Source organism: Chiloscyllium plagiosum, chromosome 31 (assembly GCF_004010195.1).
Source record: "Chiloscyllium plagiosum isolate BGI_BamShark_2017 chromosome 31, ASM401019v2, whole genome shotgun sequence".
NCBI classification, from domain to species: Eukaryota; Metazoa; Chordata; class Chondrichthyes; order Orectolobiformes; family Hemiscylliidae; genus Chiloscyllium; species Chiloscyllium plagiosum.
Genome location: NC_057740.1, coordinates 29966012 through 29980716, shown reverse-complemented (window position 1 = coordinate 29980716; position 14705 = coordinate 29966012). Strand labels below are relative to the sequence as shown.

At 38.7% G+C, this 14705-nt stretch overlaps 1 protein-coding gene across 3 annotated transcripts in view; it reads right to left on the bottom strand.

Annotated features, from left to right (window-relative positions):
• polrmt (polymerase (RNA) mitochondrial (DNA directed)) overlaps positions 1 to 14705 on the bottom strand; it is a 114700-nt gene that overhangs the window by 25657 nt on the left and 74338 nt on the right. For all 3 annotated transcript variants that reach the window (XM_043721280.1, XM_043721278.1, XM_043721279.1), the window contains 3 exons: positions 14043 to 14222; positions 7381 to 7467; positions 4824 to 4937 (listed from right to left, as the gene is read on the bottom strand). In XM_043721280.1, coding sequence (XP_043577215.1) covers positions 4824 to 4937; positions 7381 to 7467; positions 14043 to 14222 — 381 coding nt within the window. The remainder of the gene's footprint in view (positions 1 to 4823; positions 4938 to 7380; positions 7468 to 14042; positions 14223 to 14705) is intronic.

The following is a 14705-nucleotide window of genomic DNA, read 5'->3' as shown; positions in this document are numbered from 1 at the left end:
TTCTTGACCTGCAATCTTCTTCCCGACCTCTCTGCCCCCACCCCCTCTCCAGCCTATCACCCTCACCTTAACCTCCTTCCACCTATCGCATTCCCAACGCCCCTCCCCCAAGACCCTCCTCCCTACCTTTTATCTTAGCCTGCTTGGCACACCCTCCTCATTCCTGAAGAAGGGCTTATGCCTGAAACGTCAATTCTCCTGCTCCTTGGATGTTGCCTGACCTGCTGTGCTTTTCCAGCAACACATTTTCCAGCTCTGATCTCCAACATCTGCAGTCCTCACTTTCTCCTAGTATTGTCAAGTTAATGCTGAGATAGGGCATATCAAAACTATCAGCTGGATAATGAGTTATCAAATCACCACTCATCGTACATTGCAAAAACTCAGGAAAGGATCTATACTCACTATTTTCGGCCTCGAATAGTGCCCTGCCTGCTTCAGTTTATCCTAGAAGGGGAAGGCTATAGGGTCTGGCAGGGATGCCGGAGACCAAAATGGAATCAGAGTAGATGATGGTTAAATGTTAACTAAGGGATAACTGGGTGAAAACTGGTTGTAGATATTTTTAATCAACTTGTTTAGACGAACTATGACACATGTCTAGGCCAGGTGCAATTTGAACTCAAATTTTGGCGCAGTGGTAGGGTCCCTATTTCTAGACCAAAAGGTCAGAGTTCATGCCCCATCAGCTTGGAGCTATCATCACATGTCCGAAAAGGTTGATAAAAATATTGGTATAAAGTAATCGGTGTGTTAGCTTGGTGATGTGCCAATTAAAATTACACTGACAAGAAAAGCATATGCCTGGACTTTTGCCATTATTTACCCTCTGGTGTTCAAAACGTTGAACACAGACTGACCCAAGAAATGTACTTGAAGCCAAATTGAATATTCAGTGGATTTGCGTTTACTAGCAGCTACTTCCATGGACACGGAAGACCTTTCTTTTTATGCTAGTAAAAGGAATATGTACGAATATAGATTTCACTTTTGGCACTAGGGAGAAAAAGGCTCATGGAAACTGCTAATCTCTGCTGAACTCTGACCAATTATAGTCAATATGCCTGGTCAGAGGACCAATATTCACAGTTAAGATTTTTTCTAATCAACCTGTTCAGAGATGTTATTACACATCTCTACAGTTGGTGTGATTTGAACCCAGGCCTCCTGGCACACAGCTAAGGACACTATCACTGCACCACAAGATTGCTAGTTAACTACAAGTGCAGCATCTCCATACTAAGAGTGGTGCACCCAAATAGCATGTACTTTTCATGCTGCAGAAATTTGTGTCCCATTTTCCAAGTGTGCTTCTTGCGTCCTAGTGCAAATTCATCCAGGATAAAAAGCTATGGCTTATCTTGTAGCAAATCTTAATCTCTCATGATTCCATTAGATTCATTTTTAATGTGTGATTTTTCAGATGACATGGATAAAGTAACTAAAGTTTCCCCTCTTCCAGTGACAGTGCAAGTGTGTTACAAAGACTACAAATTGCAGAGTGTCAACCCACACATTTTATGCTGAAAATTGTAAATATAATTGAATGCTCAGTAAAATACAGACTTATTTTTGTATATAGTGTTGCAATGGAATTGAAGCCTACTGGCTTAAACTGCTTTCTTTCTCTATTATGCACCATACACAGGGGAGAAAGATTACAGTTATTATATTCCAGTCCACAATTAATGTTTGCAAATTTATAACTGAATAAAATGATCAGGTTTTCAGAGCTGATGATTCCAGACAATTGTGAGTAACTCTTGAGAGTTGCTGATAGTTCTGCTAAGATACACTAGAAAAACATCGGTATATAAATGGAGCATATTAAAGTCATGTCTGACGGAGACTATCTGCAGTTCTCAAGTTAAACTATGAATGATTATGTTGTAATCCTTAGATTATACAGAAGCCATTGGAGACAAACAGTATTCGCAAAAGAAATTTTCTTTTCATTAACTGCAGTTCTCACAATGACAACGTTGCTCAGGAAACATTCTACATAGTGGTGATCAGAAAGCAATAGGTTCAGAAGCAAGCTCACTTAAAACAAAGTACATCAGAGATTACCAACTATTTGAGTCTAACACCAATCAAATTACAATTGTATTTAATATTTTCAATAAATAAATAGACATGATTTGATCAGTCTGAAAACAAGTTTATTTCTAGTCTTTTGTTAGATCTTGATTGATGTTAAGATCATGTAACATTGGAGCGTATGGGGAGTGTCCTTTGGAGGACAGACTAAGTGTACTCAGTGAAAACAGAGAATAGCACCTCCTCCACGATAATCCTCAAAACTGGCACCCTGCAACGATGCGTTCTCAGCCCTTTACTACACTCCCTGTACACCTATGACGGTGTAGCCAAATTCCGTACAAATACCATCTACAAGTGTGCCGACAACACTACCATGGAGGGCCAGATATCAAACAACGAGTGAGAATATAGGAAGAAGGTGGTATTCTGTTACAATGATAACAACCTCTCTCCTAATGTCAGCAAAACAAAAGTGCTGATCACTGACTTCAGAAGAAGGGAGAAAGGCATGCTCCTATCTACACCAACGGTGCTGAGGTGAAATGGGTCGACAGTATCAACCTCCTCGGAGTGACGATAATTGACCACCTGTTGTGGATCTCCTTGTGGATGGAATGGCCAAGAAGACACAACAATGCCCCTTCTTCCTCAGACAGCTTAGGAAATAGGGCACGTCTACGAGGGCCCTCACCAACTTTTACAGATGCAACTGTTTTGGTCTGGACCGTATAAAACTACAGAAAGTTGTGTGCACAGCACAGACCACCATAGAAGCCAACCACCCATCCATGGATTCCATCGACACTTTCCATTGCTGTGGAAAGACTGTCAACATCAAAGATCCCTCCCAGCCCCTGGTAACGCTCTTTCCCAACCTCTTCTGTCAAGCAGACGATACACGAGCTTGAACACATACATCAACTGGTTCAAGAACAGCTTCTTCTCTGCTGTTATTAGACTATTGAATGGATCTCTCTAACTTCAAATAATGTTGATCTTGCTTTGTGCATCTCCTGTGCAACCGTAACCTTATATGCCTGTATAATCTGTACATCCTTGTTTGTTATGATATGCCTGTACTCCTCACAAAACAAAACCTTTCACTGTACTTAGGTACATGCGACTACAATAAATCAAATCAAATCGACTAGGTCTATGTTTCCTGAAGATTAGAAGGATGAGATGATCGATATGAAGCATATAAGATTCTAAAGTAGCTTGACAGAATACCTGCTGAGAAAACACTTCCCTTGTCTGGGAAATCTAAAACATAGGATTACAATCTCAGAATAAGGGGTTGACCATTTAGAAATCAGATAAGGTGAAATTTCTTGATATAAAGGGTTCTCTATCTCAGTGAGCCATGGATCTTTAGTTGAGTGTACTAAAGAAAGTGGTCAGTCTTTTTTGGGCATTGGGAGAAATAAGGGATATAGAATTAGTGCAGGAAAGGGCATGTTGCGGCAGAAGACCAACATTGACATTACTGTTGCAGGCTGGTAAAGCAAAGCTGCCAATTCCTGTTCTTATTTCTTACAGCGTAGCAATTGTAGAATTGTCCATTATGGTTTGAAACTAGACAAAATGTTTTGGAAAATTCTACAGCATCAAAAAAAAAGTTGTTGAAACAGCAGCATAATTTGACTGTATAGTAAGAATAGAATATTTTGAGGATTGGACAAGAATAGACCAATTTGAAGAATGACAACTATTGACCTGTCAGTCAATTTCCCAGATTTACACAATTGTCATTCCTTATTTAAAAAAAACACCATTGCTACAATTGTGAAAAAACAGGACATTTACTAAACTGACTTGGAGACGTACCTTAATATTTTCAGGGCATATGGGTGTCAATGGGAAAGCCAGCATTTGTTGCCCATCCCTAACTTCCCTTGATACAAGTGACTGACTATATCATTTTCTGAAAGATGGTAGAAGCAGAAACTTGAATACTTTAAGGCAGAGGGAGATAGATTCTTAAGTCAGTCAAGGTGGTGAAAGGTTAGCAGGGGTAGATTGAAATGCAGATTTGAGATTACAATTAGATCTGCCATAATCTTATGAATAAACAGGGCAACCTCAAGGAGCTGAAAATGGCTTACTTCTGCTTCTTGATCCTGTTTTGGAGGATAGTTAAGGATCAATCACATTTCTAGGGCCTGGAATCAAAAAAGTAGGCCAGTACAGATAAAGACAGCAGGTTCCCTTCCCTAAAAGTGCAAAAGGACTGGAATTGAATCGTAATAAGCACGGCTGAAAGATGACAATTTCATTCAATAATATTGGATTGTTTTATATCAATAACTTTATCCAAGAGTTAAAACTGTCAGGAGAGGTTTGATATAATAATTGTTTATTCCACTGGATTTAAAAAAAAATCAAGGGTTGATCAAATTGAGGTGCTCAAGATTATTAAAGAATTTGATTGGCTAGGTAGAGAGAGGGGCTATTTTCATAGGCTTTGAGAGTTCAGAAAAATAAATCACAATCTTGAAGTTAGGGCAACATCTAAAATTCAGGTTGATATCAGGAAGTAGCTCTTCACATAAATAGGAAGGGAGATCTGTAATGCTCTCTTTTCCAAACAAAGCCATAATGGTGGGCCAATTGAAATATTCACAACTGAGAGAGATTTTTGTTAAATAAGGAATACAGAACCAACATAGGTAAATGGAGTTGGGACACACAGCAACTATGATTCATGTGAATGGTAGATCAGTTTATCAGACATACAAGTAACTTAATAAACAGTAGTCATATGCTTGCTTAGCACTTACTAATGTAGTCCTGGTCCTATGGTAAGGTTGTACAATTGGTAGCCCAAGTGGCGTCACCCATTCCACTGAACTTCCTGATTTGGAAATCAGTCGTGCACTTTGTGTCAGCCAGTCCTAAAGATAACAATGTGTCAAGTGACATGATTATTACAACAATTCATTTGTAGCCCACAATTATTAATAAAACCGTACAACAAAAACTTAGCTGACCAATTATGGATTATTTGTGATGGAAATCAATTGTAATGCTTCTGAGATAATATCAGATGTTTATCCTTATGAGGTTCAGTATGTATTTTTGCTCATTACTGAGATTGTGGAACCATGCATGAAGCTCAAGACTACATTCAAATTGAAATCTTTACCATCTGTATCTTAAAGCTGCAAAAACTATTTACAACAATTTATAAATCATAATTTTCTTACACACAAAATATATTGCGAAAATTATTTTGTGATGCAAAAGGTTATCTGTCTGGATTCCTGATACATAAATGACAGTTTTCAGAAAGACTGAAAAGTAGTATACTGGATTTAATGAACAGGACTTGTAAGCAATTATACTTTTTTCAGATACTGCATGTAGAGTCTGAAATTAAATTTTTAAAATAGTTATGATTTTAATTACAGCTTTAAATGTGTGAAACATTCACAATATTTTTATATGTAAAAATTATTTGGGACATTTAAAGTATACAAAGAAGAAGAAAAAAAACTGGATTTACACACTGAAGCTGACAAATTTAAGCGTAATGAAAAAGCTTACATTAAAACTGCAATTTTGGTCTTACACATCTGAAAATTCAGCATTGTTTCCAAGTTTCATATTCACTCTCATTTTAATAAAAGTAATTTTGGACCAGCTTGCTGAATTTTGTAACATTTCCATCACAAGTAAGTAATGTTTTGGTCCCATGCCAATCCACACCTCCAGCAGCCTTCAACTCTAAGCTTAACAATAATTTCCTTGAGATCAACTTTATGTTACACCATAAAATAGTTAAAATGCTTTTGTTCCAAATGGGTTAGGTGAAATGTGTCTTGTTTAGTGTGGAGATGAGCTAGTTCTGGTCCAGTGCTTTACACAGCTTGGAAGAGACTAAAGTTAGCAGAAAGTGAATGTCAGGTATTCAACCTGAATGGCAGTTGTGGCTTATCTGACAGAAATAGCAACATCGCAATATTGCAATATGTAGAAGAATTAGAGAATGGTATATCCAGTGTGTGTGAGATAGAGAGAGAGAGAGACAGACACACAGAGTATCTTTTTTATTTTAAGCTTGGTTGGTGGAATTGGTTTTAGGTGTAAATTAATGGAACAAAAAGGGACTCTGCAATACTTTAAAGAATTGTTAAATGGAATATAACTAATTCAAATAAATACTATTGATGTTGTAAATATTCAGTTGATAGGCAATATTTGTGGAAGGAAACAAGAGTCAACACTGACCTGAAATGATCCACTAAAAAACGGACCACGCAAACCAAAAGGATTTATCTAAAATTTTCATGGGAGCCTGTGTCTGTGAGACACAAAGTCACTGGCCTTCATATCCCTGCAATTTACATATATACTTTGCTATACCTCAATCATTTATAGACAGACAGACATATCTGGGTAAATCATGCTGCTAGCACCTTGAACGTTGAATTGTTTGTGAACTTTTTTAAAATATGATTTTAATGCAGGTTAGCTTACATTGCAATTATGGCAAATCAAAATTGATTTGCTTGGCAAACCTTATCTTTGATCACAAGGACACTTCAGGGGAAAAAAAAACTATAGATTAGGAAGAACAATCAAAGGAAGCAAAGGGTGTTGAAATGAAAATGTAAGATGATGCAGAACTGGACATGATTGTGCACCAACAATCTGCGTGCTGATCCACAAATCATAAAAACACCCAAAGCAAGAATCAGACACTGCAGCCTTATCTCGAAATAGTATTGGCAAACAGACTGCTACCCAATTTTAGCATTTCCAAGCAACAATTGCATGAACTGGTCTGGATCAATCACAGTTACAGAAAATTTGTGTGCGCACATTTCTAGATGCAGTACAGCATATATGTTGCCCATTATATGCAGGAGGGGGGGCATTCCTGAAGAAGGGCTTATGCCCGAAACGTCGATTCTCCTGTTCCCTGGATGCTGCCTGACCTGCTGCGCTTTTCCAGCAACACATTTCCAGCTCATTATATGCAGGATAATGTTACTGCAAAACATTCACCTTCAATTATCAGACTCACCTTAACTAGCTTTCTTGAATCTGTTATTGAAAATAATTAAGATGATCTCCAACATTATTCACACTAAAGACTGCAGCTGGCAGAGGGGGACATTTATTAATGCATACATGCAGAAAACTACTTAATTCAGATTATTAGGTACAAGCTTTGGATATGTGGATATCTTAAATCTATAGAAATCTGTATTGCTTCAACTCTCCTCTCTTCTTGTATTGCAACAAAAAATACTGAACGGCTACTTAAGTTTGGATCATTCGACTATTCAGATATCTACTATCCAGTTACATTACTGCAGATAGTGTAATTACCTGAATTTCCCTGGTTCCGGTAAACATTTCTGTCAAACTGCTGAAGACCAGCTGCACCACATAATGAGAAGCATCCCACACATGGTCCTAGAAGTTAAATAAAATTAACCAGTTATATTTCATTTTTGATTTCCACTAATTTAGCGGACAACAGGTAACCTGTAATTTTCTATTACATATGTTCTTACACATCTATACCACCTCAGTCCACATGGAATGGATAGCTGCAAGACTTAATCATTTTTACTTCTGCCCTTGTATGAAGTTGCTGTAACAAATCACCAACATCTTGCCTTGCTTTAAGGGTTAATAAAAACTTAATTATGTTTTATTCATTTATTCATGGTAGTTGTTACAGGCAAATATAAAATGCTTTTTTTTTTATCATCTATCTTGGTACAGCGAAAGTTAACTGCAGAATCAAAGGAACTATGTTCTGCAACATGCAAAATTGGTATCCAAGCAAACTAGGGCAGTTTTGCCATGTAATTTCTCAATGTTTACTGTTTTCTTCTGTTTAAACTTGTGTTATTAGATTGTTTCTTGCAGGTAAAAGAAAATGAGGGGCAGATGCATCAATTTCCTCCAGTTGACCTTGCCAATAAAAATGGTATATTGAGAAACATCCAAGAGGTGCTCAAAGCTGGTCAACCTTCAGTTGTATGGTATATTGAATCACAACTATTGCAATATACTGGAAAGGTAAAAATTAAATAGCACAAACATATGGTGACTCTGTAGGACATCAAAATAATGTGTGTAGACATTTTAAAGATTATGCATTCTTTTCTAGTTATTTATTTTCATCCTATTCTGCAGCCCTTAAATCCTTACCATTTACAGTTGGTTCTGATATAAAGCAATAGTTCTGTTCTTGTGCAATTTCACATTAAGGAAATTGTGCAATAGCAATGCCATTTAAACTAATGGGGATGGAATTGCGTTATAGCCAATACAGGTAAGGAAAGTTCATGTTCTACAAATAACGGTCTTAATTCCTCAATCGTGTTAAAGAAACATGTGTTATAGTAGAACTGAGTGTACTTAATTATTCTCTGTTCAAATTATGCCTAGTGATTTCAGTCAGGAGATTATGACTCCTATAGTTATGGCTTCAATACTACCAGATTGAAAGCAAAAACCAGTTATCAAGTAATTGTATGCTGAAAAATGCACCTTGAACAGCAGCTGAAAAGAACTGGATCCCATGAGAATGAAGAGATGACAATACTGTTGAAGAGGATATGGCTTGGAGGGGAAGTTGCAGGTAGTGGCATTCCCATACCGTTAATGCTCTTCTTCTAGTTGGTGCAGGCTGTAGTTTGGAAGCTATGCCGTAACAACCTTGCTGAGTTGTTGTGTCACATCAGGTTTTTTTTGGGCGGGTGGGGGTGAAAGTACGACATTATGGACAAGGTGCCAATCAAATGGGAGCCTTTGTCCTTAATGTTGGAAAACTTCTCGGGTGTTGTTGGAGCTGGACTTATCCAGTCAAGTGAAGAATATTCCATCGTACTCCTGACTTGTGTTTTTATAGAATTAGGTGGTGAGTTGTTGACCTCTGAATTCCTAACCTCTGATGTGTTCTTGTAGGCACAGTGCTTATACAGTTGGTCCAGTTCAATTTCTGGTCAGTGGTAACTCCCAGTGAGGCTGGCAAATTTGTTGCTAGTAATGCCATCAAACTTTGAGGAGATATGTTAGATATCTTCTTGCTAGAATGATCATTGCCTGACACTTTTGTGGCACAAATGTTGTGCCGCCATAGGGAAACCATAAACAACGAAAACAAAATTACTGAATGACTCCCATAAAAAGTCATTATCAATACAATCTCATCCTTTGTAACTTTGACACAAATCAGAACCCATGCAAAAAAAAAGAATTAACAGGCAAATTACACATCAAATAAAAGGGCAAAGTTAACTTTAAATATTGATACATAGAGGCACATAGGAACAGGAGCAGGCCACTGTGCCTGTTCCACTATTCAATAAGATCACAGCATCTCTGTGGCTTAACCCCATATGCCTTCCTTTGGTTCATATCCCTTAATACTTGCTAAATCCAAACTTTTCTATATCAGATTTGAAATTAACAACATATCTTAAATAAACTGCTGTTTGTGAGAGAGTTCCAAACCCCTACACTCTTCGTATGTAGAAGCCCTTCCTAACATCTCTCCTGAACAGCCTGGCCCTAATTTTGAGACTATGCACCCTAGCTCCAGAATTCCCAACCAATGGAAATAATTTATCTTTATCTACCTTGATTTCATCCCTTAACTTTCTAAATTCTAGAGAAAACAGGCCTCATTTGTATAAGCTTTCTCCATATCTGGACTTCAGGGGTTAAGTTATCATTCTTGTAACCTACATTGTACTCTCTCCCAAGGCCAATATATCCTTTTAATGTGTGATACTCAGAACTGCTCAAGTTGGGTCTCACTAAGGGTTTGTAAAGCTGCAGCATAACTACTGCATCATTATATTCCAGTCCACTAAGTACAAGGGCTAGAATTCCATTAGCCGCCTTGATTATTTTCTGCATGCTTGTAGATTTTTAAAGATGTATGCACCTGAACCTCCAAATCTCTTTGGACATCCATTATATTTAACTTCATACCATCTAAAAATCAATCCTTTGTCAGTCCAAGATATATTTTTATATGACTCCTCTTCAGCATGAATAGCATTAAGTGTACAGTTCCACAACATGCTGTTCTTTATTCATACATGGTAGGTCAGGAGTCCTACTGTATAATAACTTTCTCCCTCACATTTCACAGTATGGTTATCTGCCGCAAAGCACAATTCTATTAGTCCTTTCCCACTCAAGTCAAGACAGTCCAGATGGAAAAGCTTTCCAGAGTTCCTTTATCAGCTGACCAACAGCTAACGTAGTTAGCCACTTTTAAGAAAATGCCTACGTCTTTGGTTGCTCCAAATGTTTCAGATTTTAGGCCTCTTTTGCTTGCACAGTTCCTCAAATAGCTCCTACTTTTTTTTCTGCTAAACATAAAAAAACTAACTTCTTCGTGAGAGAAATTTGCCTCCTTTTTCTCAAGAATTCCACGTGCCCTCTTTCTGTCTCCATCTATTCTATTGTTGTTGCTTCATCTGTGCCTCAGCTGCCAGATCCTCTCCTTGTAGTTCTCCAGTATGTCTGGTCACAAGGGTGTCCTTACCTCAACTTCCTTTCTGCAGTACTACCTCAATTGTGAAATGTCAACTGTACCTGTATTTCTCATTAATCAATGGTTCTTTTACAAGCGATGCAAGTTTTTAGAAGTCCTTTTCAAAATGTTATTGAAAACAATGGGAATTCAGAGATTTCCACAAAGAAATACAAACGTTCCTTACTGCATTGTTTCTGGGTCAAAGGTGGATCAAGTTTTCTTGAAACACTTACAGAAACAATTACACTTGAACAGTACTCCTTTGGCTGCAAGGTGCTTTGTCTGCTCCGACGTCATCCAAGGCGATTTGGGAAACTCAAGACTTCTTTGCCATTATTACATTTTTTTTGTTGCTTCAAAACTATGTTAAACCTGAAACTTTGATGCAATAGAAAAGTGTTCTACAAAAAACAAAGCTGCACTTCAAGGGCTGCAATACTCCCACAGCCTTCACAACAGAGTATGAAAACATCATTGAGCAATGTAATTTAGTATGCTTTTACTGGTATTGATAAGTTCATAGTTGATTTAGATTAAAGCATCTGCAGAAATGTAAGCACTGCTTTTAAACCTATTATCTTGAGGTTTATGATTATATGTTGTGACAAGATGTTTGGTTTGTTGCAAACTGTCAAATTCAAGTAATTTTAGTTAGGCTGCTCAACTCTGCTGTTGACCAAACTCAGAGTAGAGAGTCTGGTGCTGGAAAAGCACAGCTGGTCAGGAGCATCAGAAGAGCAGAAGATCAACATTTTGGGCATAACCCTTTCATCAGGAATGAGGCTTGTGTGCCAAGGGGGCTGAGAGATAAATGGAAAGGGTGTGGAGGTGGGGATGGGGGATTATAGCTGAGATTGTGAAAGGTAGCTGAAGGTGGGGGTGGGGTGGGGTGGATATGTGGGAACGAAGATGGACAGGTAGGACAGATCAATAGGGGGAGTGCCGAGTTGTAAGGTTGGATCTGGAATAAGGTGGGGGGAAGGGGAAGTGAGGAAACTGGTGAAATCCACATTGATCCCATGTGGTTGGAGGGTCCCAAAGTGGAAGATGAGGCATTCTTCCTCCAGATGGCGAGTGATAAGGGTTTGGCGACGGAGGTGGCCCAGGACCTGCAGTCCTTGGGGGAGTGGAGGTGGAGTTAAAGTGTTCGGCCACGGGATGGTGAGGTTGCTTCATGCGTGTGTCCTGGAGATGTTCTCTGAAACATTCCGCAAGGAAGTGTCCTGTCTCCCCAATATGGAGGAGACCGCATTAGGAGCAATGGATACACTAAATGACATGTATGGAAGTGCAAGCAAATCTCGGATGGATGTGAAAGGCTCCTCTGGGGTCTTGAAAAGAGGTGGGGGGGGGGGCAGATGTGGGCGCAGGTTTTGTACTTCTTGCGATAGCAGGGGAAGGTGTCAGGAGGGGAGGGTGGGTTGGTGGGGTGCGTGGCCCTGAAAAGAGAGTCGTGGAGACAATGGATTGCATGGAATGCAGATAGTGGTGGGGAGGGAAATATATCACTGGTAGTGGGGTCTGTTCGTAGGTGGCTGAGGATGATGAGGATGAGGATGATGTGATGTATCTGGAGGTTGGTGAGCGTAGGTGGCGGAAATTGATGAGGATGATGTGATGTATCTGGAGGTTGGTGAGGACCGAGGGGTTCTGTCCTTGTTGCGGTTGAAGGGGTGGGGGTTCAAGGGCGGAGACACAGAAAGTGGAGGAGATGTGCTGGACGGCATCATCAACCACGTGGGAGGGGAAATTGTGGTCTTTAAAGGAGGAGGCCATCTGGTGTGTTCTGTGGTGGAATTGGCCCTCCTGGGAGTAGATGCGGCAGAGGAATTGGCAATAAGGGATATCGTTTTTACAGGAGCAGGGTGGGAGAGGATGTAGCCCAGGTAGCTGTGGGAGTCTGTGGGTTTTTTAGAAGGTGTTCGTGCAGGAAGGGGAGGGAGGTGTCAGAGATAGTCCAGGTGAACTTAAGGTCAGGGTGGAACATTTTAGTGAAGTTGTTGAACTGTTCAACCTCCTCATGGGAGCACAAGGTGGCACTGATACAGCCATCAATATAGCGAAAGAAAAGGTGTTGACCAAACTTAGCCAAGTTATAGTGAATAAGGTAAATTAATTGTATTTCCACTAATTTTGTTTTGTTCTGTGCAGATCTCTAAGGTCCATACCAGCAGCAGCTTTTAAAAGTCAATGGCTGGGAATGGCATGTGCATGGACTGAGCTTAGAGGAAACCTTGCTACCTGATTAGAACAAATAATAAACAAAAATTCCTGCATTGGCCACTTGAAAAATATTGATTTCACTAAAAATAAAAGTACTGGTAAGGCTGCACAGGCTCAAATTATTTTCAGAACAGTATATTTTGTATAAGTTCAAAGCATTTGGTAAATTTTAGTATATTTCAAAACAATTGGAAATTGAAAAATCATAAGATCTATGCCTATTGCGTTCAATTAATTAAAAAATATTAGCCGTGAAATTTTGCTGAATGGTTATTTTTCTGTTTGGAATTTGCAGTTAATCCACTTATGTTTACTGTGTCTTGCTGCAGTTATCAATTCAAAGCGTCTGATTACTTTCTCAGTGATTTGAATCCTGGAATAGAATCCTTGCAGTGCAGAAAGGAGCCATTTGGTCCGAGTCTGCACTTACCCTCCAAAGAGCATCCCACCCAGACCCAGCCCGAGCATGCCATCTTAAATGTATGGTCACATTTGCCATGGCTAATTCACTTAGCCTGTATATCCCTGGTCACTATGGACAAATTAGTATGGCCGGTCCACCTTGTTGGACTGTGGGAAGAAATCGGAATACCTGGTGGAAACCCACACAGACACCAAGAACATGCAAACTCCACAAAGATGGACACCCAAAACTGGCATCGAACCCAGGTCCCTGGTGCTGTGAGAAAGCAATGTTAAGCATTGAGCCACAGTGCTGTCCAACAAGCAAACAACAACTTTATAAAAGATTGACCTTGAAATTGAAGTAAAATGCTTACTCAAAGGCAAAAACTGTTAGTATGCCCAAAATTGCTTAATAATTTTTGGTTCAACACATGCTTTTATGACAAGTTTTGAAATTTTAACTTCTATTTCACTTTTTGATGTTTATTAGTTTGGTTGGCATTATTAAAATTTTCAGTTACAGTATCAAAATTTACAGCATTTTTGCTTTTCCTACTTACTGCTGTGCCAAATATTAGCTTCTTGAAATCAGAGTGAAGAAATAAAGCAAGAGAAGTATCTTATTTATGAGTACTCTCATGTGTGAATTGGACTACTTCCAATTTGGTGCATATTCAAGTTTAAATTGGCATTAAAACAAAAATAATAATGACTGATGAGCAGATTATTCCAATATCAAAATGGCTGTCCGGAATGGCTGTCTGTTAGTTGGACTAAACTAGAACGGTCAAAAAAAGTATGGAATAATTGCTGAGCCTTTGCTTATGAGTGCAAATATTACTGCAATTTTTAATACCTTTGGAAAATCCTCAACTTCTTTCAATCTTTTTTCAATCTGGAGACGCCCACCAAATCGTGTCACACCATACACCACAGTCATCACTGTCTGTTTCACAACCTTGCGATTAATGAAGCCTTCCAAGATTTGAGCAATTTTTACACCTTTTTCAGCATCTCTTTTTCTGAACTCTTCAACCTGAAAGGAAAACACAAGGCAATTGCAATAATGAACCCAGGACTTGCATTCAGCCAAAAAGTAGATGCCAAAATAAACAATATTTGTTACCAACATCTCCTGCTGTAAGGCGCAAAGAATTAACTTGATTTACACTAGTAGTGTCTTTGATAGTGACATTACTTATTACAAATTTAATTATAGCGAAGTTACTGCAATCAAATAAGATAAATTTGGATTTTTTTCTTAATTTTCAAATGTATTTACTTTTGCCAATTACTATTTAGACACATCTTGTGATTCTAATGGTTTCAGTACAATGTTTCCTTAACTCTGTACAATTGTTTATTCTTCTTCATTGATAGAGAAAGCAATTCCAGCGTTTGGTTGTAGTGCAACTTTTCAAGGTCCTCTCAGACCATCATAAAACAAAGATTTAGTTAGTGCAAGAACCAAGCATTCTAGAAACTACATAACCCTGCTAATAACCACCATTACTTGTAC